This window comes from Anabrus simplex, chromosome 8 (assembly GCF_040414725.1).
Source record: "Anabrus simplex isolate iqAnaSimp1 chromosome 8, ASM4041472v1, whole genome shotgun sequence".
Classification (NCBI taxonomy): domain Eukaryota; kingdom Metazoa; phylum Arthropoda; class Insecta; order Orthoptera; family Tettigoniidae; genus Anabrus; species Anabrus simplex.
In genome coordinates, this window is record NC_090272.1 from 5,541,165 (window position 1) to 5,562,324 (window position 21,160).

At 42.9% G+C, this 21,160-nt stretch overlaps 1 protein-coding gene across 1 annotated transcript in view; it reads left to right on the forward strand.

Moving 5' to 3' along the window:
• The first annotated feature begins 10,430 nt into the window (after positions 1 to 10,430).
• The window catches only part of LOC136878976 (uncharacterized), a 54,383-nt gene continuing 43,653 nt past the window's right edge, over positions 10,431 to 21,160 (forward strand). Inside the window, exon 1 of the mRNA XM_067152634.2 lies at positions 10,431 to 10,569. Within this exon, the coding sequence (XP_067008735.2) occupies positions 10,521 to 10,569 (49 nt within the window). The 5' untranslated portion in view covers positions 10,431 to 10,520. The remainder of the gene's footprint in view (positions 10,570 to 21,160) is intronic.

Consider the following 21,160-nt stretch of genomic DNA (forward strand, 5'->3'; position numbering starts at 1 on the left):
GTATCTTAGAGACGAAAGAAAATATTATCACTTATAGCATCTATAAAGGCTTGTGTTTACTAGAGAGTGACCTTGATAACGAACACATTTACACACGCATAACCATGTGAGAAGTGATCGCTGCATTATAAATAAAACAGTATGACCTGAGTACGCCACATGCTTAGTCTCGTTATTATAGATCTAGACATAAAGTATGTACAGTACGTTTGATTCGCAGCTCTGTTACGAAATTTGAAAAGTGTTACAAGGCTTGAAACGCTGTAAACTCTGGCAAAGCTGTTCAACTAAGTAGAGATGCGGTTTAGGAGGAGGAGTGTTGATGGTTATTTGCCCATCGGATGGTGAAGTAAAGCCTTGAGCAGACCTCTCGGTGCTATTCGACAGAATAAGGCTACGTGCCACTACCGAGGTTTACCCTCTCCCATTCCACTATCATATATCATGTCATTTAGTTCACATTATTATCTCTCCTGATGAGGTTGACGTCAGGAAAGATATCCGGTTATAAAAAATTTATCTTCACAGATCCAGCCCTTGTCCCGTTTCTCTACAGTGTCGTGTGTGAGGTGAGGTGAACCTGGAAAGTTTGCGGCGGTCGGCCAGCGTCTCAACCGTCTGAGCTATTAAGCCCGACAGGGCAAGTTAGCTGGTGGTATACAGTTTCTAATTGCTAGATTTTGTGCCCCGAAAAAGCCTTGATTAAATTCCAATCCTCTCCGAAATGCCATATGGAGTGAGGGCATATAATGCTGGTGATGGTTATTTGTCCGTCGGATGGGGACGTAATGCCTTGAGCAGTCGTCTCGATGCCATTCGACAAGAAATTGCTATGTGCACTCCCGCGTTGTCCCTCTTCCTTCCTACTAGCATATATCATATCATTCAGTTAATCTTATTATCTACCATGATGAGGTTTACGTCAGGAAGGGTATCCGATTATAAAAATCCATCGTAAGAGATTCAACTCATCACAAATCCAGCACCGTAGAGATAAATATAAGCATGCATTTTTAAATCGCCTACGTCACAGCCCGGTCACTACTCCAAGGGGCAGACGACAAAGAGCATTTGTGTGAGGTTTGGTTATATTTCCTGGGCAAGGTTAGGTTAACACACGGGTTAACCACACTTACAAGTCATCACACTAATTCGGCTCCTCCAAGGAGGACCCGTCTGAGGTTAGGTTGGCGTTCCTCGTGGACGAGGTTAGGTTAACACGTCATCACCTCAAGTACCGATTGGACTCCTCAGGGAGCACGTCCGATTCGGCTCCCCCAAAGTGGCCCGTGAGGTTAGCATTGCCCTCGTACGTTATAACCTCACTTACCAGTCAAAATGCAAAGTCGCCCGTGAGATGAGCATTTGAATATTGAATGTTCACGATCGCATTGTAATCGAAACAGACTTTCAACGTATTAGGTCGTGTTACGTACATGTAGTACGTGTTGAAGAGATGTTAAGTACAGAACAAAAATGGCCAGCCGGACACCAGTGGGATCCGAACCTACAACCTCCCGAGAGCAACCGACGTGAAATCGGGAGGTTGTGGGTTCGGATCCCACTGGTGTCCGGCTGGCCATTTTTGTTCTGTACTTAACATCTCTTCAACACGTACTACATGTACGTAACACGACCTAATACGTTGAAAGTCTGTTTCGATTACAAAGCGGTCGTGAAAATTCACTATTCATTGACATACCCCACAACGGGCGATTTAAACGCACTCTACAGTGTGCTAGCAGCAGTGCCAGACCTGTAGCTCAGATCCTTTCAAACAGAACAAAGATGGCCTAGGCCACCATAGCTCAATTGGTAGAGCAACCGATGTGAAATCGGAAGGTTGTGGGTTCGGATCCCACTGGTGTCCGGCTGGCCATTTTTGTTCTGTACTTAACATCACTTCAACACGTACTACATGTACGTAACACGACCTAATACGTTGAAAGTCTGTTTCGGTTTAGATTAGCATTTCTCTCGTACGTAAGGGCATGCCGTAATAACCTAACCTAGCAGTCAGAAACACTCGAAGTTGGCCAGTGAGGTTAGCATTGCCCAAGTACGCATGTGTATGACGTCACAACCTCAGATAGGTGTCTAAAAGCACCCCAGATCACTCCCCTGACAAATTAGGCCCTCCAATGGAGTTTGTGAGAATAGGCCTGCTCTTGTATGCAAAATCCGCGAACCATCATAGCCACACTACTCAACTAGGTGTCAATGATTTCACGGCGAAATCGTCACAGCTTTATTATTCAACTAAGGGTCAATGACCTCGTGGGAAAATTGTGACTCAGCACCCATTGTTTTAGAACATACAATGTCCTGCTACTTCAAACCATTGCTTTAATGTCTTTTCTGTTGATGGCTCCGATGTCCGCCCTCCGATTAGAGTCATCGGTAGAGATGCAGTGAACATCCTCGTGCACCTCCCATGCACGGTGTCTCAAGCCTAGAGCAATCGACGTTCTTACACGATGGTGGCGAGGGTTGCGCATTAGCTCAGTGCTCCGGCAGATTCCTAGCACATATCCAAGGGTTTCCGCCTCGTTGCAGCCATTTTGGTGGCAATGGTTTGTGTTGAATGACCTACCTGTAACCGACCTGACTGCGGTGAGGTTGCATGACATCTTCACTGCGTTTGTATATTCAGAAGAGGACAGAGGTGATTTATGGGTCATCCAGGAGTTTGCTTTCGGGCAGTCTGAGTATAACACTACTCCCTTTCCTTTATGTGACAATTGGCATCACGACTCAAATGATCGATTTCTCATAATTTCAGGTAGTTTTCTTCCGTCAGTCTTTAGGGGAAGATTTTCTATTTGTATGTCAAATTCTGTGGAGTGCCGTATCTTGTTCTTCAGGTAAATTCCTTATGAATTGTAGGTCTCAGAGTTGCGGAGCATGTCGGATACCAGCCACCTCACCACGTGCAAATTTTGCAGTCTCATATTTCACAGCTTTGGTAGTGTCCTCTCGTTACCCAGACCATTTCCACGCAGTAGCTTTTCCCTTTGGGGAGGAGGTTAAACTCTCACGGAGACAGGTTCGGGTGTTCCAGTACTTACCACCCCCAGCGCTGTAGTTGTCTCCGTACAGCCTCTGCTGCATGCGGTGTGGCGTTGTGATGGAGAAGGATGACATTGTTGAGAAGATTGTGGCGTATGTCCCTAGTAGCACGACCTAACTGTCTCCGATACGTTTCTGTCACCTCTGTGCCTTGTAGAACGAAGTGACATGCAATCACACCATTGACGTCGTAAGCGACAAAGACCATCAGCTTCACGGGAAAGGGTTTTACTGGAAGGTCCGCCTTCGCGGTCATCCTGCAAATCGCCATTCTGTAGACTGGCGTTTGAACTCTGGTGCATCTGCCCTGGCTCAAAATTCCTCTATAGCCACTATTCTCTCCAGCATTTGCTGGCCTTCTTGTCGGTAGCGTATCAAGTTATCAGAGCACTTTTGCACATCACTGAGTGCACGTGGTACCCTTTGTGATCAAGTTTTACGCAGATGAAGATCTCCCAGAAAAATTCTGTGGATGGTTAGGTTTCAATGCCTGTTTCAATTTGTATCTGAAGTAGTGTCCATCTTATGTGTACGTCCATGCAGTGGCTAATTATTGCACATGACACAGCAGTCCTGTCGCTATTTGTTTCACATCAAACACTGCTGAGCATTTCGAAGCGATTCGGTACGGAAGGGCAATATTCCCCAAAGCTTCTACAAGCTCTCTGTGACGCACTGCGACTCCGGTACCGGCCACACACTGTTCTTCCCTCGTAACATCCATTCTGCACGGAGCCTGACTCTCCATCGCCGTGTGCGCAGCCCACGCCTTCTCGTGTTGTCATACTTGATCATTGGATGGCTCAAGATTCGTATACGACCTTCTGAGATGTTAACCTCGCGATGGACGAAATGTCAGGAGAGGTTTCGAAATGCCCCGGTTCATACTTACTTTGTTAAGTGGTCTTACAAAATACGAATAAGTGTAGACATTGGATATGTATGCAAATGCATATTTTGTTTGCCAATATGTAGACCTCAAAAACCGACAGGGAAGTGCGTTTGACGCTTAAATTGGGCGAAATATTAAGTTTAATAGTGCATGTATTATGCCTATTTGCATGTAATTGAGATTAGTGCATGTATTACAAATTTGTAATTTATTGTACATGTTTTCGACTTTTATTACCGGTATACATATTGTAACATGTTTTACAATCAGTCTTTAAGAAAATGTAAAGTAATTAGTGCCGTGAACGAGTGGCCTTGTTTTGAATGAACATTACAGCTGTGGCAGGATTTAAAGGTAAAATCAAGACCAGAACACAGCGTGCCCTGTCCGGTCACATCTGAGGATGTAGAGGGATCATTCTCCGCTCGACTATAGTTTTAACAGACGAACGCCTTAGATTTAAAGACAAAAACTTGGAAAAGATTTCTGTAGTGTACTGCAAATCAAATTATGGACAGGAAAAGTTGTTTATTTAAGTATGTTGGATAACGTTTGTGTTTTCTTACAGCCTTACTAATTATGATTTATCATGTGTATTAATTAATACACACACACTCTTATCTAGGAGACGTGTTCATATGTTTTAACACTCATGGACCGATACGTCTCACGAACTTTACACGTATTAGTGGAACTGCCGCAGCTGTAAGGAGTGTGATTTTTATTTTCATTTAGTTGTTCATTCATGAACATCATTTTATGTATTGGTGTGAGTGAATCGCGTGAAGGAATGTTACGTTTGCATTTCACAAACGAGTCCAGTAGCATGAAAATAAGTGCATACTCTACCACTTTCTGCACCATAATTGTGTGCTTACGCAGCGTAGAAATGCGATGTCTAATGATATCTTTCGAATGGTGCGTGTCTGAGAGAAGTCTGCAGGTGGTTTGGTCACGTAAAGGGCAGAGATGACAAATACGTCAAAAAGAGGCAGAAGGAGAATGAGATGGAGAGACAACGTCATCGCAGACCTGAAAGAAAGAGCTCGACTAGAAGAATATGACGTAGGCTAAATAACCGGGTGAAGTGGGGAAGGAGAATCCTGCAACGTAGCACGACTAGTGTGGAAGAAAAAACAAGATGGAGATCATTTTAGTCAAACGTGGTGCCCAGTGCCTATGTTGAAAATGGGAATAAGATCACTCTATACTCAAAGTTGTGCCAGAGAACAGACCTCACGTCATTCCTGGCCAATCGGCCGTGATTTTATTGTCTCTCGCCCACCCGGCCAAGAGCAGGTGCGAACACAATCTGAAATAGCGGATGTTGGATCGAAGTAGCTGTGCTTCGAACTCCATCAGGAAAGTAGAACATGAACTACATATCACCTTTGCGCCTTGCATCATCGTTGTGACCATGTTCAGGGGAGAAATAAGGATCCGCAGCGCATGTGTCACTCAGAGTGAAAGTTCCTTGATACAGTTCATCCAATACAGAACTTTTCTGGTCAGAGTCCTAAGTTGAAATAGTATTACACAGCGGTTTTTCTAGGCGCAAACATGATATGTGAAGTTCCTGAGAGGCTCCATGTAGAAAACTACAAGGAATAATGGAAGAGTTCACTGTTCAGTATTATTGCCATTATGTCCCACGAACTACATTTACGGTTTTCGAGGCGCGGGAATTTGTTACCGTAGCAGTTCCTTTATATGACAGAAAATCTACCAACACAGCTAAGATTGCAATATCAAGAAGATAAAATATAAGAATTTGGGGATTGTTTATAAGTAACTTGGTGAGTTAATACAACCTAAGGGGCCCGATGAAGACGGGAACCGCGAGAGAGCGAGAAAAATGGAGGTTCCATTCCAAGTTACAGGAACACGTACGACAGGAAAGCGATTTCTATTAGGACTAAACTACGACACTATCAGACAGTATGCCTAACCAACCAGAGTGTCTATTTGCTTCAGAATGCCTAGGGTTAACAACCAGAAAACACATTGAAAAAATCGAGAAGAAGAAAAGAAAACCTTTACGAAAAATTCTCGGACCAAAAGGATGTGGTGACGGTATCGCTTACGTAGTAACAAAGACGTACATAAAACATGCAGCAGGATTTCAGATACAGTACGCAAAAGAAGGGTCAAAATCTTCGGACATATTTCAAGACGATACAGTCACTAAGAATTTTTTAGCTATTTTAACCAGCCCAATAAGCAAGGCAAATTTTATGACGAATGGTTTATTAACACCAAGAAGGATCTGCAAGAAATGAACATATATCAAAACATCCTCGACAGAAGCACTTTCAGGAACAAGAGGGGTTCCTAGAGTCAGAAACAGCGACTAAGAAGAAACAACATTCGACGGATGAAAAGAAAGAAGATGTTAGCAAGAGAATGAAGGAAATAAAACTGAAGTCATGAAGAGTTATTTACGTGATCTATCTATAACTGGCCAAAATCGATTATGGAATGAAAACAACAAAGTCATATTAAAGTGGATTTATTTTGCCCACTTTCGCTCTGTTTCCATTTCTCATGCTTATCAGACTGAGAAAAACTTTGTTAAGGAAACATCTTTATTCACGAGCTAATCTCTAAATATTTCAAAATTAAATTGTAACAATAAAATTGCTTTCACAGAAATCACATTAAGCTTGTTCGTTTAACCAGTTGATCGATCGATCAATTCCCACTGATCTGCCACCGACAAACATCTCCCTTGGTAAATTATTCCAGTCCCTAATTCCTCTTGCTATAAACCAGTATTTGTCCTTTTGATTTCCAGCTTTATGTTGATATTATGTTCTTTTCTACTTTTAAAATCTCCACTAAAGCTTATTTGTCCGCTAACATCATTCCATGCCATCCCTTCAATGACAGCTCGGAACATACCGCTTAGTCGAGCAGTTCGTCTCCTTACTTCCAAATCTTCCCCATCCAAAATTAGCAATATTATCGCAACCCTACTCTATTGTCGGAAATGACTACTTTCCTCTGGATCTTTTCCAGTTCTCGAATAAAGAAATCATCGCGATGGTTCCAAACACTAGAACCGCCCTCCTTTTTATTCTCACAACCACATCAAGAGATCTGTAACCTTTATTTGCAATACCACTTATGTGATTACCCCAATGATTATCTTTCCTTACATTAACATAAAAATATCACGGTTAGTTTAGTTATAACAGTGAGTTGCACTCCGATGCCTAATGAATATAAAACTTGGGTGAGATTCTTATAAACATTACCCAAATATGTCACTGAGCTCTGTAAACTAAATTTTCTTCGCCTGACTGAGTGGCTCAAATGGCAGGGCTTCTGAGATGTCCCTGCAGTGATTAGTCTACATAATTCATCAAACGTAGAAATAGACATGCGAAAATAGTTCAAGAGCTTGTTTCCATCACATCTCATCTCTTCATATAGGTAATTCTTCCCTCCTTTCATTCTCGTCATCTCTGCTTCCGGAAACTCCACATCGCAGTAATGTGCCTCAGTGACACGTGATGAAGTTATTGCCTGCATTGAGAGTAGGAAACTGCATGCTTGTGTGAAAACAGCAAGAATGTGGGCCGGCTGATATCGGCGTATGTGAAAGGTTGACCCTCAGAGAGCTTCAAAAGGTGATTTATTCTCATGGAATTCAGCCGTGAAGTTTAATGGAATGGAGAGAAAGCATTACGAGAGGGAATGTAATACACAATATCAAATGAACTGAATTTTGTTACGACCGGTAGGCCTAGGTCTATATATCACCATGATCACCGCGCAGTAGTTTTCTTTCCTGTACATCTGTCAACTAGCTGTTGTACCCGTCCTTCGCTACGGAATTCTACACTGTGCGTATACATAATTCTAGCTTAAGTTGTGTACATGTTGTGAGTGACATAATATTACATTGCATAGCTCTTAACGTTACCCAAGAAACGCGACGGAAAGTCGCCATTCGTCTTTTCTCATGTGAAGACTGGGATAGGGAATTTTCATTGTAATGACAGGCCCTGTTACCTACTATCAGTTACAGACAAGTTGGGCAGTTTTCATTATGATGGCAGGCCTACTACCAGTTAATCGAGTTAGGCGATTTTCATTATAATGGCAGCCACTCGCTCTCCACCTGCCTTTTCACATCCTCAGGAAGACTGTGTTTGTTGTTTTCCCAACTGAAATCAACATAGATCATTACAAGGACGTCAGTAGGAATGTCGCGCTTGAAAGCAATGCTATCTCATAAAATACTCGATCAAATAAAAAATCGCACATTTCCTCACTTTTAACGAAAAGTACAAAGCTACCGACCAAAACAGACCAGAATGACCAGGCCGCAGACAGCCGTGAACACTTCTCTGCCATTATTCCCTTAAATGTCACAGTGCCCATTCAAATCAGTGTCCCAGATCAGGGAATGAATAGCTGGAATATTATGATGAACCAGTGTGTTCCATACCAATAGTATGTATGTTCAGTCCGTCAGCGATTTCGCTGGTGGGATCCTCAACAGCTCTGCCATCAGCTGTCATAGATGGCCTAGGCATCACTGAAGAGGCGTACTAGGGAAATGAGGAGTGAGATAGTTTCCCATTGCTTTCCTCGCCGAGCCAGAGTTGCTATTACACATCAGTTTGCCAAACTCACTGAAATGCATGCACCAACCGACCCTATGAGCAACATTTTCACACCATTCATAGCAGGGACTGGCTGCATAAGGATTGGCATTACTAGCATCGCTCATACCTCAGTCACTTTCATATTGTCAAAGCCAAGGATAAGACAGAGACAGATCAATGAAAGTAACAAAATTGCTCTAGCCTATACCAGAAGACATAGTACACTGTAAACACTAGGTCCTGCCAGCAAAGGCATATACCAATAGTATAAGAACATTTATGAACCAGAGGAATGGCATGGTAAAGAAGAAAGTTATCTAATTCCCCAGCTACTTCCCGCCAATATTCAGGCAGGGTGTTACACTCCGTACGTAGCAGCAATCCCATCTATAGAAGATGAGTGACAACAGAAGAGACAAATCTCATCACAACAATAGTCAACATAATGTTATTGTTGATCAGTTATATGAATTTTCTATATTGTAGGCCTTCACATTTAGTTTTCCCCCAACTCTGGGACATTAGGGCACCTAACGTAAAGGGACTCGTGCTTTCTTTCATGACTCCCTATTGTCTTATTCTTCGAGTGATCGTTATTTTACGACCTCCCTTGGTAAACGCTTGCTCTTTTCTGGCCCGGACATTATTATGTACGGAAGCCGATGGGGTCTTTCATTTCCACGCCCTTCGTGGCCGAAGTCTTCATTTTTCGAAGTGTCAAACCCATCCCATTGTTTCTCTCCATTAGTGTTATATAAAGGATAGTTGCGTAGTTTTACTTCCTCTCAAAACAATAATCACCACCACCATAGCTCTTATCAGAGTCGGTACGGTGAAACTGAATATGATATGAATGGTGAGAAATTGTATTTTCTTTAACTTTTTTAAGAAGTACTTTTTGATAGGACAAATAACACCGGTATTTAAAAATTAAATTTCAGGAGCCTTCCCCTAAACTATAATTTCATCCAGTGTGAAAAAAAGTATTATAGGCTAGACTGTAGTTCGTTATTCCCCGACTTTACTTACCGGTTTTCATTAAATGTTTACCCATTTTCTTCGTGGCTCGGCTCGTTAGCAACAAAAATCGAAATTCGTGAATATCTCTGTACGTGTGAGTGTGGTGCAATCCAGACGATGGCTCAGATCTACTTCAGGCAACAGAAAAGGCGCTGGATGTCGCCAATTTCTGGGCAAAAGTAGTATAGACGTTTTCTTATAAGTGTGACTTTATATATAATTCAGTAAGAGTATATATGTATTTATAGTATTAATGCTTCTGATACGAATAAATAAATTAATTCTGTACGACTTTAGCTATGTAGTATTTATCGGTAGGACCACTGATAACATAAATGATTGAGAATTACATTTTAGGCCTTCCCTTAAACTACCATTTTACTTAGCGTGAATGGATTTATTTATAGCCTAGATTGTAGTGGCTTAATCCCCGACTTTCCTTACCGATTTTCATTTAATTCTCTTCAGCCATTTTCTTGTGATGCGCATAGACAGACAGACAGACAGACAGACAGACAGACAGACAGACAGACAAGCAGACAGACAGACAGACAGTCATGATTGAAAATTTAAAAGTCCACTTCCTTGTTACTGTGGACACAGCCGATACAGAATACCATTATTTTTAAATTCTGACCAATGTACAGACAAAACTCTTATTTTACATATATAGATATATAACGTGTCGGTGAGGAAATGAGGCACTGATATCGCGACTAGGAAATGGAGGAGACCCTTCGTGCGATCTTGTCGTGCCTCTGTCACACTCATTATCCTCGCTATTGTCGGCTCAAGGAATGTAGCGGCGACCGGAAGACGGCCCTCATTGTTGGCTTACGTAAAGAAGTGCACGGCATGAGAAGAAAACGTGGTGTAGTGAGGGCCAGACCGTTCAGAAGACGAGTGGATCTGGTGAGGGCAGGATGACGGCCCGTCTTGTGTTGGTGCTCCTGGCGGCTACGTGCGCTGCAGGTTCGTATCTCTCTCATGCAAATTAATGTAAATTTTATGCACATAATATAATGGCAATATCAGAAAGTACAGTTCAGAAGGAGATTGCAGACTGTGAAGTGTAAACGGTAATCCTTCTATAGTTGAGGTCACTGAGTTCGATCTCCGAAAAGTGTGTTTCATACTTAGCCCTTGGGCGCTTATTAGGACCGCGTTTGTGAGAACATTCAGTAAGAGGAACAAATATATTTTTATTTAAGATATTCTGCTCCTTGATTGAATGGCCAGTGTACTGACCTTCGCTTTAGAGAGCCCCGGCTTCGATTCCCGTCCGAGACAGGCACGGTATTTTAGGCGCGCTGGTTAATTGCTCTGGTTTGGACGCTGGATGAGCGTCACATCCTCATTTACGTAGACCACAACGCACCACCAACCTCAATAGTGACTACATTCCTCTACATAGATCGGGAAGGGCATCCGGCAGTAAGAAAGACAATATCGCAGAGCCCAGGCGATTGACAAGGAGGCCAAGAATAAGACCAGGTCGCTTCATTTTCTGTAGATTATGAAGACACCGTGCGTGTCGGATCTTTCTGCCAAAGTAGTCTTTCAACCTGCAGGATTCTAATGATAATAATAATTATTACTATTATTATTATTATTATTATTATTATTATTATTATTATTATTATTATTATTATTATTATTATTATTGTTATTATTATTATGTTGTATTTACGTTCCATTTACTATTGTACAGTTTTTTACGGTTTTACGGTTTTTGGAGACGCCGACGTGCCAAAAGTTTTCCTGCAGGAGTTCTTTTACGTGCCTGTATATCTAGTGAAACGAACTCGGCGTATTTGAGCACATTCAAATATCACCGGGATCGAACCCGCTAACTTGGGCTCAGGTCACTCAGCGGGATGCAGGAATCCAGTAACATGGAGTTGTAACATTGAAGAGTCCAAAATTGCCATAACTGAACCTGCTTATCCGGGAACACGTCAAGCGGCAGTGAGAGCTACAAGCTGAAACCCGCCAAGGCATGAGGGGTTTGAAGGATTTCCTGATATAAGACATTCCTTGTAATTTATTTTTTACAATTTTCGTTTCTTTCCACTGAGACAGACGGATAGGAAACGGATAGAAGTGGGAAGGAAGCGACAGCCCCAGGTTTTGTCTGATGTGAAAGTGGGCAACGACGGAAAACCGTCTTCAGTCCTACCGACAGTGGAGTTCGAACCCATTACCTCCCGAATGCAAGCTGCCGGCTATGTAACCCAAACCGCGCAGGCACTTCCTCGGTGCAGTTCTTGTACAGTCACCTTTCGGCACTACTGCAACTACTCTTGACTTTGCATCATTTAACTGGCCATGGCTGAGGTAAACAGAGACTCTCACGTCCCTTGAGCTTTATTGATCGTGATACAAAATTCCAAGCAATTGGAAATTGATGCCGCTTGAAAGAAAATGGAAGTGTTTTAAAGGATATTGTTAAGCCACTTCGAGGGATTAGAGCTCTCTGACCAGCTTCATATCTTCTTACTATTTCTGAATATAAAAAAAAATTCGTAAATACTTACAATTAGCTCCTAGTCTTGTTCCATTTAGGAGCCGTTGGGAAGCGTTCAGATTTCTAAGGAGCGGCTCCAATTTTTAGAATAATAATATGTGGAGGCAAATCATTAATTCCACGGACTTTCGAGAAAACTATGACGTCTTTCGCAGAAGTGATCGTTTTACTACAAATTTCAATCACGATATCATCATGTGTTAAAATTCTGGCTGGTAGACACCATCTACAGAGCGGTGGTCGCCGTTAAGCATTTCTTGCAAAAAGTCAGGGAATTCCACTTTTTGTGGTTCTGCCCGCGTATTTTTATGTAACCGACATTATTTTGAAGAAGGTCAAACAGGAGAGTATTTAATGCAATCATAAATAAATAATTGTTTGGCGATAAGTATGTGGCAAGACCTTTATGAAATCTTCACAAGTACAATGGAATGGAATGTCGTTACGTGTAATTTATAAGAGGATTCAAACACATTTAACGAATGCCTATTTGCCATTGGGGCTTTATCCCATTTTGAGCCGTGCTAATCGAATATCCTCGGGGCCGACGACCTAGATGTTAGGCCCCTTTAAACAACAACAATCATCATCATCATCATCATCATCATCATCATCATCATCGAATATCGCCACTTGCTTCGGAATTTAATTTTAATGCACACACCGAACTCTCATTTACATTTAGAGGAAATTTGATACAATGTGTACTGTTCAAGCACTGGGCAGCTAAACAACGGCTATTTCTGTAAAATGAAACCCGAAATTGAAGCACTTTTGTATTATATATCTTAAGTGTTTTTTCTAGTGCCCCCGAGACACTCGATAAAAGAATGCATTCTTGACGTTAGCCTTGTTTTGTTGGAGCACGCGAATAATTTCATTAATACTTGAAAGTTGTTCCTGGTTTGTTATGGGTACCATGTCGGCCATGACACGGAGGTTCCACTCACTTTACCGACAATCCGAACGGAAGAAATTCCCAGCCTCACTGAAATCACTAAAGCCAACAAATATAGGGAGAACTAAAGAAGAGATTGAATAGCTTCTTCTCGGCCAAGCGACTGGCTGCAACACAGGCTGGGAGAAGCCGAATTACAGCTGATCAGGAAGATGTCTGACCGCACATGCGCCATTAGCCCGTTCCACCTCCTCTAACGTGCCACATGCCTCGTCGCTCTCACAGTTCAAGCGGCCTTGAAGTACTGGCGAGCGCATTGACCAATCAGAATGCTATATTTTCCTTTAATAGTTTAAAAAGTATACCACAAGAAATGTTTACGCTTTGTGCAGATCTACAGTCCAAGAGCTTTCGTCAGAATGCTTCAACCATTTTCTCAAACCCGCGGATGCAAAAATCGGCCTAGTGTTTTAAATATTATTATTATTATTATTATTATTATTATTATTATTATTATTATTGTTGTTGTTGTTGTTATCTTATAAACAAAATTGTAGAGGGTCCGCTGTCTGTACTGTCATTTATTTCACCATATTTTGATATATTTATCCGTTTGAGGTCTATTCAGCATCGTATCAGTAGTTTTTAGCTTTCGTGTTTGTTTGTTTGCTTTTTGTTCCAAAGTCACGGGCAAATGGGTGAATAGATTTCAACCAAACTTCATATTTCGAATCTACTCATCCAGAGCAGATTTCGATATGCATATCATTTAAAAATCACTGAAAAACTGGGGGTTTATTGGAAGACCAGAATATATTTGTTCAATTTTCTCTTAGACATGTAAAATCTGTAAACTATATATGAACCACCCTTTCATTTTAAATAATTCTTGATATGTACATAATTTCAACATTGCTACTTTCTACGGGCTTCGTGCATTGCAGCCAGTGACGGACAACCTCGCAGATGTACAGTTATTTCAAGGATCCGTAACAGGAGAAATTAAGAGGATGCACAATATTTCGGTCGGCTTGAAAATTAACCCCAACTAATGCAACTGAACATTGAGGAAACATGAGCTAGAACCTTTCCCTTTGGTGTGTCTGTATGTCTGGTTATCTATCTGTTTGTAAATTCTAAAAGTGGAAAACTGCTGGAATTATTTCAACCAAACTATGAATTTGGAATCTACTCACTCAGGATGCATATGATGTCATGATTATCACACGGAATTGGTATTTTTAGGAAGATTATTCTCAAATATTTTCTTTAAGTCTATCGAAAGACTGTATACAACAAACGGTTACGAATATGCTTTTCCGTTTCTTTATGGCATGTACGTATTTATCGTAGGACGGATCACAGCGCTGATAAATCCGAAAAATCGGATTTTTAGTCCAAGTCCCGTACAACTACGGAGAATTTCGCACAACTTCGGACCTGGAACTGTATCGTATAATAAATTTGGAAACTGTCCTAATTCTCTCTCGACTTTATTCGGCTTCATCACAGCCTCGGTGTTAAAATTACGACATGAAAAAAGTTGAAATTTTTCAGAAATCACTGAAGCTAACAAATATCGGGAGCGGCGACATGGAGAAGGAAACGTTTGAATTTATCCGAGATCACTTCAAAGTAGCAATGCGGCCTCTCATTATAACAGGTCGCATTAAACATGTGAACAGAGCCACAAATTCTTGGAAGGAAACATGTAATCCAGTCCAAATTTTGCGTGCGAAGAGAGGGTACAAATGATTTATTATTATTATTAAATTAATATAGGGCCATTGGAGACATAAGACTTTCCTGCAGCCCAGAACCGCTGTCGTCTTTCCCTGGCAGCATGCCTTCTTCTTTCCTCCGTTCATCATCTGTAGTCCTTTACTTCTTCATGGAAGCCCTTGAAGTTCTTGATCAGTATTGTGTATCGTGCTTGATCTGAGATGTCCTCCCGTCTGAGACCAACCCAGCCGAAGTTCTTTCTGACCTCCTGAAACCACTTTAGCCTTACTTTTGGCAGCTGGTTTTCTCTATCCTCAATGAGGGTACGGCTCGGTGTGTCGCCAGCCCGGTGCAGCGCTTGTTTGTCTGCCGTACAAAGGACACTGTTTATTATTACAGTGAGTAAATACTGTTGTGTGTTACATGCGAATTGCAAGGACGTTGGGGACACCACACGCACCCAGTCCTCGCGCCAAAGCATTTAACAATTGTAGGTTAAAACCTCCGACGAGACTGGGAATCGAACCAAGGTCCTTGTGAACCGAAGGTCACTACGCTAACCATTCAGCGAAGCTCCACGAAGTGAGTGAAGGGCAGTACGCAAACAGCTGTTGCTCGGAAATGAGTTCCAAACATGAGCTGTTTCTGATGGACTGTCTCGCCACAAACGTAGAAAAGAGTAGCTGTTCATGAGATAAATGAGAGCAGGAGTGGAACACAGTGATAGATATTTCAGGTCAGTACGATTGAGTCTAGAAGCGTTTAATTATATTTTGAGCAAGATAGAGCATCGTCTACCGAAACAGTGCTGACTTCATTTTATAGCTAGAATGAAACAAAGAACTCTTTTCTTCGTTATACAACACTTGACCTCTCGACGCTGAGTGGACCCCGTTCCAGCCCTCGTACCACTTTTCAAATTTCGTGGCGGAGCCGGGAATCGAACCCGGGCCTCCGGGGTTGGCAGCTGATCACACTAACCAATACAGCACAGAGGCGGACATATCGATTATCTGTTTTCATTGTATTAAGAGACTCGTGAAACATTTGCAACGCTTGTCATTAATTACTGAAATATCGACACCAACGTTGTGTTACTATAGTAATTTCTGACAGTAGCAGAAAAGTTCGTCAGATTACGACTTTATACGTGCGACTGATCCATACATCGCACAATTACTTTTTAAATATAAATAATTCTTCACCTTGCTGTTAAGTGACTGTTCTGGCTGGCGCCAGGTCGTGTTGACACGCTCCAAGCCATACAACTGGTGCACTACGTTCCGTGCAAGCGTGTCAAGTAAATACAAAGCGATGTATCCTTGGCTTTGTGGCAGGCAAACATGAGAGGGAGGTTTACGGTGTGTTGGTTGCAGCAGAACTTACTGCTTCTGTCTTCAGAACATACTAGGTGCGAACTGAACAATGAAAATAACTCAGCAAACTGAAGAGCTAGTTTTAGAAATGCAAACGAATAATGTCCGGGTTAGAATTCATTGGCAATTATAGACCGAGTGAGTTTGCCACACGGTTAGAGCGCGTAACTATGAGCTCGTATCCCATCGTCGACAGTTCCGAAGATCGTTTTCCGTAGTTCCCATTTCCACACCAGGCAAATGCTGGGACTCTCCTTCCCACTCTTAGCCCTTTCCTTTTCCATCATCGCCACAAGAGCTATCTGTGTCAGCGAGACTTAAAGCAAGTCGTAAATAAATAAATAAATCCTGCTTGCACGCTATCGGTACTCTGCGCTGGTCCACTCTCACTGTGCCGGTGTACTTAAGGGCAGACTCCTGGAAAGATGTCCCCACCACGGGCCGCAGCTGGTACGCCCATCTAAAAGAGTATCTTCATCCGGGTCTTTTGCCTTTAATTTCCAAAACTCCCCCCACCCCACTATCACAATCGTAGCTGTTCTGGTGACGTATCTGAAGTACCGAATGTGTGATCCTCTAAAGAAGTCCACTTATTATCATTAGAGGACTCGCAGTATACGCAGGTCAGATAACTCGTCTTGATACGCCTGTCGTAGTTATTTTGTTTTGCCCGCCCTTTTTCATGAACATTTAATAAGGGGCGCGTTGTGGTACGCCGCAGTTCGTAGTCAGAATTCATCCATTGTGACGTCGTCATGTCCTCTGTTTGCTACAAATCTCTGCATATATTCCGGTCTTTGCAGTTCCTGATGTGAAGCTTAATACTGTGCCGTAGAAGGCAATGGTATTTAATTGCAGTTCTATATGGCACGGTTGTCTTTCCCAGATGATGTCTAGGGCGTATGTCATGGTGTACGTAGACCTTTTTCTCTTAGCTGCATGTAAGTTATTAGGAATCCTCTGCCATCTGCTGAATATATTTGAAAGCTTAGCGATTCAGAGTATTAAGCGGGCAATAGTATTCTTCCGTGAGTACTAACCTCCATGGCTCAGACGGCACCGCGTCGGCCTCTCACCGTTGCGTTCCGTGCTTTTAATCCTGGTCACTCCATGTGAGATTTGTGCTGGACAAAGTGGAGGCGGGACAGGTTTTCTCCGGGTACTTCGGTTTTTCCTGTCATCTTTCATTCCAGCAACACTCTCCACTATCATTTCATTTCATCTCTCAGTCATTAATCATTATTGCCCCAGAGGAGTGCGACAGGCTTTGGCAGCCGACACAATTCGTATCCTCACCGCAAGATGGGGCTTCATTCATCCATCACTGACCCGGTCATTGACTCGAAAATAGGTTGTAGGTTTTCATTTTCAGTATCATTCCGTCATTCGAGATTCGTGGCTTGACAAGTAGTAATCAAATATGGCTGCATACAATGATATTATTAAGGATGAAAATCACATTTACCACAATATTGTCGCATGTTGGCTGGATAAGTAAATGAGCAGCGTTAGTAGCGTTTGTACTTCTAATATTTATTAATTCATTCTAAAGATCACTTACACCTCGGTACACAGTCAGTATTTCCGAGTCACACTTACAGTAAATCTACCTCCGTCCGCGCTCACGTCACTTTCTGCTGTTTTCTCGCTCACAGAGCCTTCCACACAGTCGAAGAGTAAACGGGCGGGACAAATGGCGACATCACCAGTCCCTCTCAACCATTAGACTGCCCCCTTCCCAAATACGGTGCCAGACGATCCAGGTGAACGACCACCAACTTCCGTCTGGGAGACCGTCGGATCCTGTAGACGACGCCGTTGATCCTGGTCACGATTCTATATGGGCCTTCCCACTGAGCCTGAAGCTTCGGTGACATCCCTTTTTTTTCTGCATCGGACGGTACAACCACAGGCGGTCACCTTCCTCGAAACCCGCAGAGTTCGCCAAGAAGTAGTAGTGCGCTTTAATCCGGTCGCCGGCCACCCTCAGGTGCTGTCGGGCATAATCGTAGATGTCGTCGAGTCGATCCACCAACTCTCACACACAGTCCGTTGCTGGCTGCTGTTGGTCCGGTGCCGACCCGAACATTAGATCGCATGGCAGGCGGAGTTCCCTTCCAATGGCAGGTGTCATGCTCGTCGTCTCGTGGGTGGACGCTCAATATGCCATCAGGAAGAACGGGACCCTTTCGTCCCAGTCCTTCTGGTGCGCCGAAACCACGTTTCTCAGATGCTCCGCGACGTTTTTTAAAAACGCTTAACCATGCCATCTGACTGAGGGTGGATGGGCGCACTCCTAAGCGCTGCAGAACCTCTTGCATCAGCCTCGACTCAAAGTTTCTGCGTTGATAGCTGTGCAGTTTCCTACAGACACCGAGTCGACAGAAAAAGTTCTTGCCCAAGACGTTGGTCACTGTCGATGCTTCTTGGTTCGGGATGGCGTAGACCTCCGGCCACTTTGTGAAGTAGTCCATGGCGAGGAGTAAGTAACGGTTCCCAGCGACGGATTCGGGGAATGGTCCAGTGACATCAATGGTGATCCTTTCAAAAGGTGCTCCGACATTGTGTTGCACCTAGCGTTTTATTCACTCCCAAGTGGCGGCCAGTAGTTCCTACATGCAACTCGAACGGCACTTCTTTTTTCATGCTCCTGGGAGTTATCTGCTGGGCAATCTGTTTCTTTCCGTCCAACGATTCCCATACGCGGGTAAGCACCTGGTCCCTAATCTTGAGAGACGACCACTGGGCCCAGTATGCCTTGTAGGTTGGACTGCGTTCGGCGATGTCCTTCCATTTGGGCCTCTGGCCTGACTCGACTTCCCGTAGGAGCTGTCCGGTGTCGGTATTCTTGAGCAGCTCCTTCCTCAGGGCGGCTCAATCTCATCCTTCAGCGGCGGTCGCCCTCACGGCCCGGACATCCATGATGCCCACCTGTCTCTCCACTTCCTGGCAGTGTGCTCAGTTCCCCGAGCATGGTCTTGTGGATAGAGCGTCGGCGTTTCAGTGGTGGCGTGCGTCGTTTTGCTTTGACGGAGCGGATCACCGGCGCTTCCTCGCTTCTCACGGCCAGTATTATTAGCGACGGCCCTGATGTTTCGTTCACTACATCCATTTTCAAGGCTAGCGTCAGGGCTTCGCTGAGCATCAGTCTTTGGCGAATTTCAAGAGGCTGCCCCCCGCTGAATGTGGTCCTGAAGCAGCCCATCTAGAGTCGTGTGGGCTAGTGGCTCCACATTTTGTGCTAACTCCTGCAGCGTCTCGTTAGCGCGCTCGATCCCCTTTCTCAGCTGGACTCTGTACGCTGCTGCCAGCTGGTGGTCACCGTATCGGTTGTCAAGCGTTCCCACAGTATCTTCGTAGGTCGCACCCGGCTGGAGGCTGTGTAACGCTTCCGCTGCTCATCCATGTAGTCCAGCGATTAGACATACGGCCCTTTCCACCGATGTCCAACCGTTGGTACACACACAAGGTCTCGAATTGGATCCGCAAGGTCCTCCAAGAAGTGTGGCACTTGAGCAGCCGTGGCTGCTGGTGGGCCTACCACGAGTCTCCATAGCCATCACTCTCGTACATCCACTTTCAGTGAGCGTGGACGCTGTAATTACGTCAAGAAATAGATTTACTGCAAGTGTGACTCGGAAATACTGAGGTATTTCTTTAAGCTGTTTTTTACGAGTTCCTGAACAACCTGCATAATGCCACTTTTTGCTTTTATTTCAAGAGAGCGCATTTCCCGTTCTAATTTACATTGTCCACTTTTAAGTTCATTTAATACCGTAATTCTAGTTTCAGTTCGCACTTGATTTCGTACTGTTAGGATGACCGTTCAGTGAATTTATAAAAAAGAGCCTGAAACTGTTCGTTATCCATTTTACCATTCACTAGAAGTTAGTTACGAGTCGATCCCGATTCTGACACCAATTGTCGCGTGTTGATTTGATAAGTAAATGAGCAGAATCTGGTATTGTTTCTACTTCTATGATTTATTAATTCATTCTAAAGATTACTTACACCTCGGTACACAGTCAGGATATCCGAGTCACGCCTACAGTAAATCTACTTCTTGACGTAATTACACCGTCCACGCTCACGTCACTTTCTACTGTTTGCTTTTCTCTCTGTTTTCCCGATCACAGAGCCTTCCACACAGTCAAAGAGTAAACGGGGGGCCAAATGGTAACGTCACTAGTCCCTCTCAAATAGGGAACATGCATAATCCGGGGTTTTAATTAAAAATATGCTAAACTGGTTCAAAATTTCATGCAGAATTCAAAAATATGATCAGAATGTACAAATAATAACTCCAAACATGATAAAAATCTAAAATAATGAACGAAAATGTCACGTCACGCAAGTACACGATCTCATTGGTCTGACGTCATCGTACAGGTTGATTGAATTAGCAGACGAAATGACACATAGTGTGCTGTGAGAAGCAGGATACACTTTGCGTGTTTCTGCTTTATGTTAGTGTCTAGTACAGTTAAATTCGAGGTTTATATATTAGATAATTATCTGAGTGGTATATTTTAGACTTAAAATTAATCCTGCGCAGACAGTGAGGCAGAAAAATAAATTGTGTAGAGTTCCGATTTCCAATAGCACATCGCATACCATCCCAAACAAATTGTTTATAATAATGTTCCAAAGACGCTAAAACAAGGGAAAAATGGATTTTGGCGAGCCAGAGAAATGCTGATGATATATCGGAAAAGTCTACAGTTTATTTTTTTGAAAATCATTTTAACGTAAGTTGAATTTGTTTGAATTTTCAATCACTTTTCCATGTCAGCTGTTCTAGTGGTAAAACTTTAAATTTTAATGTATGGTGCTTTAATTAAATGCTTCAATTACATCTTGGAATATGAAAGTAATAAACAGTGCATTAATTAATGCTGATTATTAAAGTATTCTCCAAACCTATCCTATGTTTTGGGTGATCCATGTCATGGTAATAAATCAAAGGGGTTATGAACCATATTGACAGCTCTAATTATACCAATTTATCTTAGCATGCGTCAGTTATTTATGTCTTTATTG